The sequence below is a fragment of the Numida meleagris genome, chromosome 14 (assembly GCF_002078875.1).
Source record: "Numida meleagris isolate 19003 breed g44 Domestic line chromosome 14, NumMel1.0, whole genome shotgun sequence".
NCBI classification, from domain to species: Eukaryota; Metazoa; Chordata; class Aves; order Galliformes; family Numididae; genus Numida; species Numida meleagris.
In genome coordinates, this window is record NC_034422.1 from 6,706,142 (window position 1) to 6,721,101 (window position 14,960).

The 14,960-nt window shown below is 54.2% G+C and overlaps 1 protein-coding gene across 3 annotated transcripts in view; it reads left to right on the forward strand.

Annotated features, from left to right (window-relative positions):
• RPH3A (rabphilin 3A) overlaps nucleotides 2,092-14,960 on the forward strand; it is a 22,926-nt gene continuing 10,057 nt past the window's right edge. For 2 of the 3 annotated variants that reach the window (XM_021413241.1, XM_021413243.1), the window contains exons 1-5: nucleotides 2,092-2,150; nucleotides 8,598-8,686; nucleotides 9,031-9,045; nucleotides 10,241-10,384; nucleotides 14,738-14,867. In XM_021413241.1, coding sequence (XP_021268916.1) covers nucleotides 8,610-8,686; nucleotides 9,031-9,045; nucleotides 10,241-10,384; nucleotides 14,738-14,867 — 366 coding nt within the window. In that variant the 5' untranslated portion in view covers nucleotides 2,092-2,150; nucleotides 8,598-8,609. The remainder of the gene's footprint in view (nucleotides 2,151-8,597; nucleotides 8,687-9,030; nucleotides 9,046-10,240; nucleotides 10,385-14,737; nucleotides 14,868-14,960) is intronic. The other variant, XM_021413242.1, reaches the window with a different exon arrangement.

Sequence of the window (14,960 nt, forward strand, 5' to 3'; positions counted from 1 at the left end):
ATCGAGGGGTCCCCTCTTGTCCCCCCCACCCCTCTGGGCACCGTGAAGAGGATGGGAGATGGCTACAATGCACGGTAACACACAACAGCCCCGCGTTGGTTGGGATGCGACTCTGTCGCGACGTATCACGGCAATACATCATGCTGGAAACATCTTGGCAATGCTGTAGGAAATGCCACCAGTTCATGGGTTGGAGGGGAGATGGAGCTCATTCTTTCCTCTGCTCAACGAGCCCCATCAGAATTGATGTCGATGTTATAAGGCTCACAGCCCCTAAAAGAGAACGAAGCACGGTTATTCCGATAGCAGTCGGTTTCTGAGCCGCTGCACCCAGCCGAGCGGAAGATACGCCAATTAATTAAATCAGTAAATAAGTTATACTAATCCCATTAACAAAAGAGGAGTTGAAGATTAAATCTTTTATGGTGCTGACTGAAAAATTAATGTCGCCTGTCTTTTAGGAAATATATTCTTCCCCTCACCTCGCCAAGGATAATAGTGCCGTTATATAGGACAGAACGTTATCAGAAATGAAAAATGAATGTAAAACTAGCACATCTCTTATTAAAAGATTGTAATGAAGTGGCTGCAACGACGTGGGGCTGGCTGAGCCCTGCAGGGTCTGCCTGCAGGATTTGGAGGCTTCATGGGTGTCACTGTGCCATGGTGCTGGGGTGGAAAATGTTTGCAAAGCCTCCACTCCTCCTCTCCCTGCTGCAAGAGTTGACTTTTGGCTTTTGCACGCCCATCCATCTCCTGGGTGCCCCAAGCTGGGGTCTGACGTATGGTTTATGGACGTGGCTGGTGGGCATGGTGGTGATGGGTTGGGGTTGGACGTGATCTTAGTGGTCTTTTCCAACCTTAATGGTTCAGTGGTGCCATGGGACTCCCAATGGTGCCATGGCATGGGATCACGTGCTGCACGCTCATTGTGGGATAAAATGAACCCATGACAATTAGAGGTCCCACAGCCACGAAAACAAAGCTGGGAGGAAATAAACCCCTACCGCTCCCCAGCTTTGATCTGCTGCATGAGACACCAGACTGCCAAAATGTATTTATAATTTAACAAAATTCAAGGCGGCTCCTTTATTTTTAGAGCAGGGGCTGTCTCGGCTGCGCGGGGAATGGAAGTGCCAGGCACTCAGAACAGATAATTGCAGGTGTTCCTCGCTGCCTTGCTGGAGAGCACGTTTTAGAGCTGCTTTTCAAATTTCTGCAGACGCTTTTTCTTTTCTGCCTCCCCGAGGAGGGTGTCAGGGCGCATCAGCTTTACAGCGCCGTGCTCGTCTCTCGCGCTGCTTTGCATAAGCACCGCGCTCTCGCGCTAAATAAAAATCCATGGGTGTGCAGGAACAGAAGGAGATGTCCGTCAAGCATCGGTGAGAGTGCCAATCAAAACCCAGCCCTGAGTGGAGGAACGCGTCCCATGCTGAAGGCAGGAGTGTGCTCCGTCCTTCCGCTGTTCTCTCTCTTCAAGGGTTCCTTTTCTGAGTGAAAAAAAAAATAAAAATATCAGAATTTTCTTGAAAGATTTGCAGCCGCAGCTGGGTTCCGTGGTCTGGGCTTTGCAGGTGTGACCTCGTGCGTGGGGTTCAGGTTGGTCCAGGAGAGTGCTACCAGGTTGTGGGATCCCTGTGCTGCTTGAACCCCAGTGTGGGGAGCTGAGACCCCATGGGATGCAGCCAAGTTTGGGGTGATGTAGGTGGTGCGCAGGGAAAGCCCCTGTCCCACATCGAGCCCCCATCTGTGGGTGGGGAGGATCTGGTGGGGCAGCTGAGGGCTGAGTGCGTCCTATGGGGCGGAAAGCTGCTGGGACAGCCCCAGGGATGGGATGGGGCGGGATGGGATGGAATGGGATGGGAAGAGGGGTGCAGTGGGGGATGAAGATGGAGATGGGAAACAGGAATAATGGGAGAGATGGGGATGGAAAATGGGAATAACGTGGTAGATGGGGATGGGATGGGGACGGGATGATGGGGAACGGGTGAGAGAAGGGAAGGCTGGGAGGGGGCTGCCGCTGGCTCTGCCCCGGGGCGGGCAGCGTTGCGGGGCCGCCCCGGCCGTGTCCCCTCCCCGCGCCGCCTCCGCGCTGCTCCGCAGTGCTGCCGGGGAGCCGCGCTGCGCCGAGCCGAGCCGGGACGGGTCAGGTAAGGCGGCTGAGAGCCGGGGTCTGCATTGCACTGCTGGGGGCGGGGGGACCCGGCTGTCCGCGAGCATCGATGGCCGGTTCCAGGACGGGCAGAAGTGCCGCCGACGGCGTTAAAAGCGGCTGTCTGCGAGCAAGGAACGCTTCGTCGGTTTGCTGCTCCGAGCGGGGCGGCTGCGCGGGGTGTGCGTGCTGTGCTCCGGGCTCGCTCCGTGCCACAACCCTCCCGGGATGTGACACAGAGCGTGGGGGTCGGGGTGGTCCCCTCCGGGAAGAAAGCGATGGGAAAAGATGAGCGCAGGGATCAGGACATAGGGAGCTGCCTCCGGGGATGCAAAGCTGATAACAGATGAACCATTTGCTTTAATTACTGGTATCAAAAGCCCGGGCTGCAGCTTAGCCTGAAAATAAATATTGTTATTGTCGTGATACCGGGGTTTATTTGATGATGCATCATTCATCTGGCAGGGATTTAGCGAGCTGCTCTCTTTCAGTGTAGAGGAGATCGGTGCTCAGCCCTTCCTCGGGGAGCAGCCAGGGCTGCGGGGTGGGATTCCAGCAAAGCCCCCCCCCTCTCCCCAGACCCTCCGACCCCATTGGGAACGAGCATCCACGCATCCCTGCTTTGCACAGCCTCCTTCAGCCCTTCCTCCTCTTCCTTTACAGCCCTGCTTTGCACTGTGAAGGAAAGCAGCGTGCTGGGTGCTTGCTGGGGTGCGCCCAGTGTTTGGTGCCCGAGTCTTGGGGCACTGTGGGATCCGAGAGGAGGGGACACGGCTCGTGGTCCTTGCAGTGCTGGTGGCCCTGTCCTCCTGCCGCAGACCAGGAGGCAGTGTCACCGCAGTGGCTGCCAATTAGTGGTGGCAGCTGATGAACCACTCAAAGCATGGGCAGCTGGTTAATTGCTCATTCCCGTTAAGCTGGGTGGGGTGTGGTTGGGGTCAGTGCCCGAGGTGGGCTATGGGGCTGCTGTGCTGGAAGCTGTCCCAGTTGGTACCCACGTGTTGGAGCTGCACCACTCCCCTCCTGCTCTCTGAGTGTGTTTGGGCTCTGCTGGATGGGACGAGGGCACAGTGATAATAATGAGCTGTGGGGCCTGCAACCTGCATGCATGACCTTGCAGCTGTGAGCATCCCATGATGGGACATGCACCCACTCCAGTCCTTGCTCCTATTAGGAGCTGCAGCGCAGACCCGGTGCTCAGCCTCTGCAGGGCAGCTTTTGGGGCTGCTCCCAACATCCCAGCAGTGAGCAGGATGTGCCACCTCCAAGCACTCTTTGCACTGCTGCACTTGCAGGCACTTCTCAGAGTTTTTGCATGGCTGAACTTCTTTGGGTTGCTCCCACTGGTGTGTGGGGTGTCCTTGTGCTGAGGATCTGTTCCTATTGAAACAGTGGGCACTGCCTGTGGATGGGAGCTTGGGATAATTGCACAGAACCAAAAAGATGTTTTCCCCTTGACATAGTTCCCTGCTGTTAATCAGGGGGAATAATCCTGGTGACAGCACCATGACAGATCTGGGTTCGCAGGGGAGCAATGTTAGCAGATGTCACTGTGCTGCTTAACCCCATCCCTGGAGGTGCCCAAGGCCAGGCTGGATGCGCCCTGGGCAGCCTGATCTGGTGTGGGGCATCCAGCCCATGGCACGGGGCTGGAAATGGATGATCTTTAAGGTCCCCTCCAACCTAAGCCATTCTATGATTCTCTGATTAACCCAAATTGACTGCATGCTGCTGGGATGGATCTCTGCCTGGAGAACAGCAGGAAGCTGGGAAATGGGGCTGGAGGGATGCCATGGGGCCGGAGGGTGGGCTCGGGCTGTGCCACACACTGGGTGGCCAGGACACATGGTGCTTTACATTCATCGTGTGCCCGTCATCTGGGCACTGCCGCACCTGCAGACTGCAGGCACCGCCGCCATTCATTCACCTGCTGGCCACGTTTAGCCTTAATTAACCAAATGGAGCCAAGCTGCAGGATGAGCTTCCCTGTTCCCTGCCATGCCTGGCAGGGGCCAGAGAATGGCATGGCCCCAGGGTCAAGGCTTGCTGCTTCTGGCTCTTTCTTCAAAGCTGAATTTCCAGGGCCCCTGGGCCATTGCTCATGCTGCAATGCGACCGGAGGGCTTTGCACTGGATCCCACCTCTCTGCCTTGTGTTGTCTCACACCAGAGCTGCATTTATAGCTTTTACAAGTGCTCACGATGCAGGTCTCTGCAGGAGCAGCTCTGCATGCTCAGTGCTGTCAGGAGCAGATGGGTGCAGGCTATGCCACTCTGGGAGCTAGTGCAGGAGCCCGGTCCCCAGGTGGGGCTGAGCAGAGTCTGCCCATGCATGGTGCAGGATGCATGCACACAGGGAGCTCTGCTCCTTCTGGCCCTGTTTTCATCCTTCCCTCCCTCCATCCACCCATTCACCCATCCCTCTTTCTATCTATCCATCATCCCATCCACCCATCCATCCCTCATCCCACCCACCCACCCTCTCTGCCTGTTACGGGTGCCCAGTGTAGCCAGGTCAGGTTACCGCTCCCACACAGTTCTGCCTGCTGAGATCTGCCTCTCATTTTTCTTTCCATTGAAGGAAAGTCCCTAACGTGGGCAATTTCCCAATGTGTGAGCCATGAGGCAGCTTGCCTGGCTTTACCCAAACCTTCTGCGATGATTTGTGCCTGGGATGAGCCAAAATACAAGTGCTCATTGCCCTGTTGCTGAGGTTTGGAGTTTGCCCCATCCCTGGAGGTGCCCAAGGCCATGGATGGGACCCTGGGCAGCATGAGCTGGTGGGTGGCAACCAGCCCATGGCACAGGTTGAAACTGGATGGGCTTCAAGGTCCTCTCCAGCCTAAACCAGTCTATGATTTAGAGCAGCATGGTGAGCTCGGTGCCTGCACCAGGTCCACGTTCTGGGTCCCCCATGGTGCGCTCAGCTCTGCTGGGGCATGGAGAGTGCAGGATCCCATGGAAACAGCTGCTAGCAGGGAACAATTCAGCAGTGATGGTGTTCTGGGGATGTGCACGTGTGTGTTGAGAAACTGGGGTGCTCCAGGTTCTGCAGCAGAGCACCCGCATCTGCTTTTCTCATTACTCGGAGGATGGCCAATGGGCCATCATTCCATAAATTCCCACCCATCGTCCCATGGGCATGGCACTGGGGAGCCCTCTGGGCCACCAAATGCTCATTTTCCCAGTTGGGTGCAAATCACAAAAGCCCTGAAGGACAGTGCCTGGCTCCACTCGAGCTCAGCCCCTCTTGGCACTGCCGCCCTGGGAGCGCTCAGCCTTGGCACCGCGTTGGCTTTTCGCTCAGGGTCCGTCTGCCGGCGGGGAACCCGGGGCTGCACCTTTCACCGGGTGAACGGACAGCCCTGAAATCCTCCTCTTTCAAACTAGATTAATCGCATTAGGGCTTTGTCAATGCAAAAATTACCTCATCATTGGCACTGGCAGGTGGTGTAGAGCGGCAGACTTATTCAATATTTAAGAAAGCTGCATTGCAGAGCTGAGAAGGCTGGAGAAATAGGTTGCCTGTGTCAGTGTCTTTGCTGGTGGAGACATCTCTGCAGGCACCGTGAAGTGAGAAATGTTGAGCTCACCGTAACAGCCTGATTATTGCACTGAGAGTCTTTAAAATACGGAATTTTCTGTTTTCTACAGCACATATCCGTAGGGCTTTGGGTCAGCCATGCTGTGGACCCTCTCTGCAGTTGGCAGATTGATGGTGGCCATTCCATGTCCCCCATGCGACCCCCGTAGCTGAAGTGATGTGGGGCGGGGTGGGCTCATGCCATGGGTCTCCCCATGGAGCTGCCCATGCTGAGTGCTCTGCTGCCTTGCAGGCACCATGTGGAGCCATGCTGAGAAGCTGTTCCATCCCCTTTCATTAAGGCACAGCCAAACTCATGGGCTCCGTCATACAGAAGTAATGGAGCATCACGCGGCTCTTCCTCAAGGCCAGGAATTAAAACCCCGCCGCTATTCCTGGCAGTGCTGGGGTGCACCAGGAGCGTGGGACCGAATGGCACTGGGGATGCTCCAAGGTTGGGTTTTGGCTCGGTTTAGAGAATCTGGCAGGATCACGCCACTGGTTTCTGCTCTGCCTGCTGTGTCTGGGTGTGCTGTGAACAAGGGTCACGTTGCTTTGGAAGGCCCTGGGCCTGAGTACCTTAGGGTGGAAAATTTCCATTTCATTAATGTCACCCAGCTCACGGCTTGGGCTGCCACAGCCTCTTGCTTCTTGCAGAGATCTGGGGCAGGGAAAGCCACGGCCAGCTGATTTTGTTCTTTGCCATGTGCTAAAAATGCACAACCAAGCATTAGGGCCAAGCAAGAGTAGTTGCTGGAAGTAATGCAAAGTAGAGCTTCCAAATCTATTATTTACAGGCAAAGGGAAGGGCTCCTGCACTACTCCATCTCCGGGCTCTTCTCCATCTGCACCGCGGTCTCTGTGCTGTTAAATTTCCAGCAGGGGAAGTTTTCCTCCCAGCATCTCTGTGCCTTTTGCTGGGAAAACCCAGGGATGTTCCCCAGTCCCTGCTCATGGTCTACTGGGGACATCCCAGCCAACCTTGGGCACATCCCAGAGCATGGCAGGACAAGACAACATGGGGGAGAAATCAGAGAATCACAGAATGGCTTGGGTTGGAAAGGACCTTAAAGATCATCGGATTCCAACTCCCTGCCATGGGCAGCGATGCCAACCATTAGAAACCATGTGGGGTTGAGTTCCCGGCATTGGCCATAAATCGTGCCGGGAGCTTTGCTGCTGCAGTGCAGGGGCCGGCGGTGGCTGCGGGATGGAAATGAACAATTTGCTTATTGAACCGACCTTGTCAATCAGCCTTCTGTTTTGGCAAAAAGCAAAGGCGCTGCACGAAGCCGGCAGAGCACTGATTACCCCACGTACTTCACTTCTCATAGATACAATGGTGAAGTTTTTCAGGGAAACAGAGGTGATCCTCCACCCTCTGCCAACTCTACAGGGACGGATGCAAAACCGCTGCAATATTGCAGGGCAGGAAGAGGAGAATGGAGATATTTTTTTCCCTTTTGGGCAAGGTGCACACTTTCTCATTGCTCAGAATTTGGGATTTCGGCTCCCAGCCTTTCCATTGCCCCAGTGTGAGATTGGCCTCCTACCCAACCAAGGTCCTTTGCCTGTGCTTGGGTTGTCCTCTGGACCAGCCTTCATCCCTGGTGCTGCCATCCTCCTCCTCCTCCCCCCCAGCATGATGGGTTTGGCCCCGTGACAAGGCTCAACCCCACCTCCACGGAGCTGCCCAGGGGAAACATCACCAAACTGCTTTCCCTGCTCTGCTGGGGATGTGGAAATGGCACCAGAAATAGCACCTCTTTATTTATTGATTCAGCCTAACCCGGTGTCCTCGTGCTGGGAGGTAAAACCAGGACTGATCATTGTGATCCGGGGTTGGTGGCTGCTGAAATCAGCAAAGAGGTCTGAAATCAATGAAATCCACTTTTTTGGGGGGGTCCATTTCTCTTTTTTTCTGGTACCCATTTTCAAATGGGCATCAGCGTTCCCCCATCAGCTGGAACCGATGGGAATGGGTTTTGCTGGTGTTTTCTGCACCGAGGGAAAAGTCTGCAGCCCTGTCACCACGGGCCGGGCTCTGCAGAGGGGTTTGGGATTTATTGTCATTTTTTTCCCCAGCAGTGCTGCAGGTAGGAAGGAGCAATTCAAATGCAGGTATTGCAAGCTATGCAGGCAATGCTGCGTTGCCCCACGCCCTGCAACGGAAAGGTGGGGGGGACCCATGGATGGATGGACCCATGATATATGGATGGACTCATGGACATATGGACAGACCCATGGACATACGGATGGACCCACGGACACCCTGCCATGGCGCACATCTATGGGGCTGGGATCAGGCTGGGCTTTGCCATCCAGAGCCTCTTCCAGCACTGTGTGGTGCTGTGTTGCTAAAGGAGGAGTTTTGTTCCCCAGGAGGGGATGTTGCTGGGTTTTGGGGGAAAGTTTCCTAGTTTATAGATTTTTTTTTTTCTCATTGGAAGGGAAAGCTCCTCTTCCCTCCCAGCTCTGAAGCGTTGTAATTAATGCGAGGTCGGGCATCTCGTTAATTACATCCGCGGCGAGGGGAGGGCTGTGGGCTCTGTGCACGCTGCCGGCAGCGATCGGCAGTGCCATTCCCATCCCTGCAGCTCTCAGGCAGTGGGATCGGGGCCAGGCGGGGTTATCCCCCCCCTCCCCGTGCCACCCCCTTGCCACCGGCAGCTGTTGGCGCCGGCTGCCAGCAGGAGGGTGACAAAAAGCCCCGCTGTATCCCGGTGGGAAAATGATGGATGCGTCTCCTGGTGCCAAAACCCAGCGAAGCGATGGACTGCCCGACGCGATGAGTCAGCGCTCGCCGGATGCTAAATACCGCTGCTCCCTGCCCCGCGTCCCCAACCCGTTCGTGTCGCCGCAGGTCCCCCCGGCGATGACCGACGCGGTGGTGGGAGGCAGCGCTGATCGCTGGATGTGCCCCGGCGACAGGACCATGTCCCTCAGAGCCAGGTAAGGGGGGGGTCCTCCATGTCACCTTGCTGGGTGCTGGCGGGCATCACACCGCGGTTCTCTGTCCTGGTGGGATGGGTGGGCATGGGCTGGCTTGGGGATGCGAGGGCTGGCTTGGGGACGTGGAGACTGGTTTTGGGACAAGGAGAGTGGTTTCGGATGAAGGGACCGGTTTTGGGACGTGGGGTCTGGTTTTGGGACGTGGGGACTGGTTTTGGATGTGGGGTCTGGTTCTGGGACATGGGGTCTTGTGGATGGGGACATGCAGTGGCCAAGCACGGGCTGAGCCACCCCCATCCTATTCTCCCCTCATTCTTGTCCCCTCTCTTTCCCTGTGCCTCCAGCAGCGAGAAGGAGCAGTGAGTATCCAGCTTGCTTCTTTTTGACCCGTTGCACTTTAGTTGTGTTATAACGCTCTCACAAAGACAGGAAGGACCTCACCCTGGCTATAGGAAAAGCAGTAATCTTTAGGAAGTGCTGCCTTAATGAATGTATGCTCTTTTTGCCCTGACAAGCTCTGTAGCTCAGGTGGGAGCAGGGTGCCAGGGGAGATGCTCGGAGCAGCTCAGGGAGCACAAAAATACCATTTTAACCCTGAAAGTGACTCTCTCCAGCACTGTGAATCTCTGCCATGGCTCCTCCAAACCTGCACCATCCCCTCACCTGAGTTCCAAGTACCCCCTTGATGTCCCCACTCTGCTGCCAGCTATAGGACGCAGTGTGGGCATCGGGGTTACACTGCCTGGTGCCCAGGCTGGGGCTGCTTTTCATGGGGACTTTTTGGGGAAGATGGTAACAGGGAAGCTCCTAGGTTTGGTTGTGGGGTGCTCCTGCTGTGTGTACCCTATCGACACGATCAGAGCAACTGTGGGAAGAGGTAGGGTAGGAAGAGTGACCAAATAACAACAGTGGTTTTGAGAGGGAAATGTGTTTCTCCACTTGAAACAAGTCCCTTGTTTTATGTTTTGATATTTTCCTGAAGTTTCCTATAAAAGAAGGGGAGGCAGCAGTGGGTGGGGGCTGCTGCTTTTGGAGGCGTCCATAAAGCAGAGACATGAGAACCATGAAGGTGCTCAGAGCTGGGTCCCCAAATCTCAGCTTCTCCATGGAGTGGGACTGGAAATGGCACCAGAGGGGACAGAACCAGGATTGCCACCTCCAGCACTGATTTCACACCTTTTGGGATCACAGTGCTTATGGATGGCAGCCAGATGGGCTTTAATTTGCAGCAGCAGTCTCGGCCATGGGTTAATTATAACCAGCCTCTCTGTGGACTGCATGGAGTCCGGTGAGAGGCTGTGCTGGGGATGGTGGCATTCAAGGACGAGTGTGTCCATGCCACGTGCATGGCCAACAGGACATGGCCACGGGGGGCTGAGCGCATGGGGATGTGAATTAGGGGGAAAAATGCATAGAGCACACCCTGCAAAAATGGAAAATGAGAACATCCGCTTCCAGCCAGGAGGAGAGTATGGAAAATGGGGAGGGGTTGCACCATTTTTTCCCTTTTTTGGGGAATGTAGTGCCTGGATGCTCCCCGGCCTCTCCCTGCAGGCTCCCCGCAGGATGGGCAGCGCGGGGCGGGCAGCCCGAGCGGCAGCGCAAGGGCGAGGAGCTGACGGATGAGGAGAAGGAGATCATCAACCGCGTCATCGCCCGTGCCGAGAAGATGGAGGAGATGGAGCAGGAGCGCATTGGGTGAGCGGGCGCGGTGGCGGGACACGGTTTGGGGGCGATGGGTGCCTTCAGAGTTCAACCCGGAGCGATGCTGGAGAATTTCTGGGTTGAGAATGGATGGTCTCGTAGATTTTTGATCTCCAAAAGACCTTGGCACATGCCTGTGTGCTGGTGAATGGCACCTAAACGTGCGCATTCACGGTGCACAGTGGCAGTGTGCTCCGCTGTCGCACGCTGCTCTATCCGCAGGCTGCAGCCTGTTGCCTCCTGGCAATGCCAGGTTTGCTTTCTTTCCCAAAACACTCAGTTTGGAGCAGCTCTGCGCAGCTCCTGGACTCGAAGTTTGCTTGCATCCAGCACCGCAGCGTGCCGAGCTTCCCTCTGCTGCTTGTAGAAACCAGCTCCAAGTGCCTATGAATGGCAAAGAGAGCTCGCTGCTGATTCATTCTGCAAAAGCGCTTACGAGCAGCATTTCCCCAGCTTTGCACATTTCCAGCCTGCTAAGAATTACTCTCAGCAGTGACGCTTTTTTGGATTACGGTCCCATGAATGTTAGCAGTGAGGCAGATATCTTTTTTTCCCTCATTGTGCGTCGCAGCAGCTGTTTGCAGACTGCAGTGTGCAGGTGGGCGGGGGACTCCTCCCCCCATCCCAAGGAAATGGGCAGAGGGTGGTACCCTGCACCCCATGGCCAATTCCCCCTTCCATGCAGGCACAGGAGGAGCCCTGCCAGCTCCTTCGTGCTGTTGGCTCCAGCATGAGCTGGAGGATGTGCAGTGATGGAAATAGGGGATAGTGCCTATAGAGCATCACCCTGGAAGTCATCCAGGAGAGCTCTGTGTGTTACGGAAGATGATGCCTGCGGGGATGCAGCCATTGAGTGCTGCATCCCTTGGGAGATGCTCCCAGAAAACCGGGTTAATATAAATAATAGGTTATGGGGTGCAGGGAGGGGTCCCTTGCTCCCAGAGCCCTCAGACCAAATCCCCTTCAGCCAGCAGCGGGTCGATGCATTCATTGGGAGATGTTTGTGGGGTCACTCGTGTCAAATGCAGCTGGGTTTAATCCACAGCCAAAGCCTATTTTTAGCAGCGGGGCGGCCGGCGGGAGACGTGGGCTGGGTGCTGATTGGGGCTGTAGAACAGGGACACTTTGGTGTTGTTTTCTTATGGCTGGGTCATTGTCTCATGGCAAGGAGAGATCTGGAAGGAGAGCAGGAGCTGAATCACCTTAAGCAGAGATGCAATGGGCTGATGAGGGCTTCCTGCAGCCCGGGGCTTGTTATAAGGGATACCTTTCCCCCACATCCTGCTATGTGTGGCTCTGCCTCCATCCTGCCCCATCCTTGCCCCCGCTGTCCCTGCAGCTCCCATACCTCTGCCCCATGCAGTATTACCCACTGCACCAAATGCCTCCCCATGCCGCTGCCATCCCATTAAACACATCCCATGCCACTCCTTCCTGCACAGTGGCAAGAAATATTGCCAGTCCTGGACCATCGCTTGCTGCAGGTGCTCTCCAAAAGCATATGTATGGGGCCAGGCAGATGTTTTATTACCAAGGAATTGTTTTACTACTCTTATCTCAGGTGCACGTGACGCATCTCAGATACGCTGCGTTGCTCGGCTCTATCTTGCTGCCATCAGCCACGAGCACATATTTTTGGTGATGGATGGGATGCTCTCCCATCGTGCATGCTGCCTTCAGGAGCCCCAGCTGTGGGGCTTAACTCAGTGCCACCACTTTCTCTTCTCCCTCTGCTTATTTAATTTTATTTTATCTTTGTTCCCTATCTTAACCATTTGTTATCAATGCTATCTCCTGCTCTTTGGCTCAGAGGAATGGGCACTTCAAAAGGGGCATGATGATAAGGGAAATACTGCTGAGGTCTTAGGGACATGCAGGGGGATGGGTTGGGGATGGAATGGTTGCTTGATGTGTGCCATAAAAATTAGCAACAGAAGACTTCCAAGGGATGGAGAGGGAGGAAAAGTCCATGGGAAGGCAGAGATGGATGGCCACAGCCAGGGCAGGAGCACCACAGGACGCAGTGGAGGAAACAAGCCAAATTTGCTTTGAAATGCTGTAAATCCTGCAGCTGCTGGCAGCAGGAGAGCAGCCCATGCTCAGCCTGAGAACACTCTCTGTGCCCACTGATCTCCTCCATCAGGTCCCAGCTTGGCTCCTTCTGCCAGGTTCGCCCCAGGACTTCGATTTTAATCTTTTATACCCTCCTCTCATGGCAGCATTTGAATCAGGGAAAAAAAAGCCCAATTTTTCTGGCTTGAATGGATGTTTTAATTAGGCAAATGGGCTTCGTTTTAAGTGAGTGCCACAGGTGTGTTCACTGCCAGCTGAAGCACTTCCACTGGTTAAAAAACCTCTTAAGGAGCTCCTTCTGCTAAATGAGAGACTGGGAAAGATTTTGCAGCTAAATAATGAATCTCTTGAAATGTTAAGGCTTTTTTTTTTCTCTTTTTCTTTTTTTTCCCCCCTGCTTTGATTGTGCCATTTGTTCTAGTTTCTATAATAAGTTTGTTTGGGCTTGCAGATTTCCAACGGAAAGCTGCCTCTCTTTGGAGCTGAGCTGTTGCAGCATAGAGGGAAAAAAAACTCAGATAAATGTGCTTTACTGCTAAGAAAATGATGGGTTTTGCTTCAGAAATATTTCCCTTGGCCAAGTGGGGACAAAGTGCTCATGTTGCACATGGTGATATGTGGGGTAGAAACCACCATGGCATTGACATGCAGCAAAGAGCTGCCCCTGCCATGGGCTTCATTTAACTAAGAAGTAGTTTAGGAACAGTTTCTGCGCTTTAATGAGCGTGACGCTTGTTTATGGGATGATCCAGCTCTGCTGAAGTCAAGGGGTGGAAAATGACCCTACGCCAATGGCTCCGGCACCCAACTGGTTGTGTAGGAGGGAATCACGTAGGATGATCTGCAGAGCATTAAAACAGATGCTCAAAGGCAAGGACAGACATCGCAGCTCTTGGAAATAAAGCTGTGACAGAGAACAGTCTGCTGCCACTGAGTGCAGGGAGATGATCCCATTGCATGGGAACCAGTGGGAAACCCATGAGTAGGAAATCCACCAGTGGGACCCCACCAGTGGGAAACCCATAGTGTGAAACAACCAGTGGAAAACCCACCAGTTGGAAACCCACCAGTAGGGCTTAGCATATCACCCACCCGAAGAAGCCATTGCAGCCACACTGAAGAGGCTGATAACCTTTGCTTCATCACGAAGCAATCAGTCCATGCTTTGGGTTTGGTTCGGTGGCTGGCGAAGAGCTCCCAGAGGATCCTGGTGATCCCAGCCAGCTACTGATGAGCCATTTGATGAGCTGTAGTAAAATGCCTTGGAGCATGCAACCTGTTTTTCCCCTCTTGCTGCTCTTCCTTTCCAAGGACCCATGTTAAATGGTGCGAGCGCACATGGGGATGTGACACGTGGGATGCTGACCAGGGTTCGATGCTGGTTGTGAGCAACTCCAAGGTGCTGGCAGCAGCAGAACCATCATCAATCATCTGCAGCTGCCATCAGATGTGGGAAAACGTCTCTTAAATGCCGTACTTTTAAAATGCACGTTGTGTTAGCATCTTTGTCAGATTTGGGTCACTCTGTGATGGGAAGACCCTGAGGGTGAGAATTGTGCCGTACGCTCTGGTGGGTGCTGTTTTCCTCCTCACTTTCTTTTTTTCTCCCTGAGTGCCATCAATGAAGCACTATTTTCCCCTTCCAGCACTATCTGTAGGGCTCAGACTTGGGGCTGGAAGCTGCTCTCCTGCGGGTGAGCTTTGCAAGCCCCCTTTGAGCTGCTGGGTCTTTGGAGCGGCTGAACTATTGAGTTTTATTGCTTTGTTTGTTGTACATTTGCAGTTAACAGATGTGTTTTTACTGACTGTTCTCTGGTGGGTTTTTGGCGTTTTACTCAAAGGGCTGCAAATGATGGTAAAGTAAACTATATACAATATTTTCCCGTAGAAAATGAGAAAATCAATTAATTCATTCAACCTTCTCACTAGAACCATTCCAAGATTCTTTTCAATAGCAGGATGGATGTTGTTTTTTGTTTTTTTTTTTCCATTTGGGCAGAAGCTGCTTGGCTGACATCAAGCTGCTTTGCAAGAAGATGCTGACATTTGGCATTTTTCTGCACGTGTAGCAGTCAGCGTCAGCAGGAAAGTCAATATGAGTGCAAATTATAGTAATTCCGGGGGGGATTATAATATTGTAGCATGCTCCCTGGGGTATGTTCCCCCCTCTGCTACATTCCCCATGGCTACAACCTGCTTCCAAAAAGCAGCGGCTGCCCCCAGGCCCCCTGAGGCAGTGCTGCAATGCCCATGGTGACAGCGTGTCCCCCCCAGGCGTCTGATGACCCGGCTGGAGGACATGCGCCGCAGCGTGCTGGGGGATGGCGTGAACCGCTGCATCCTCTGCGGGGAGCAGCTGGGGCCACGTGGCTCTGCCTGCGTCGTCTGCGAGGACTGCAAGAAGGTGAGGAACTTGTTATCCCTTCTCCTGTTTTTCCATCTCTCGTTGTCCCATCTCTCGTTGTCCCACCTCTCGTTATCTCATCTCTCATTGTCC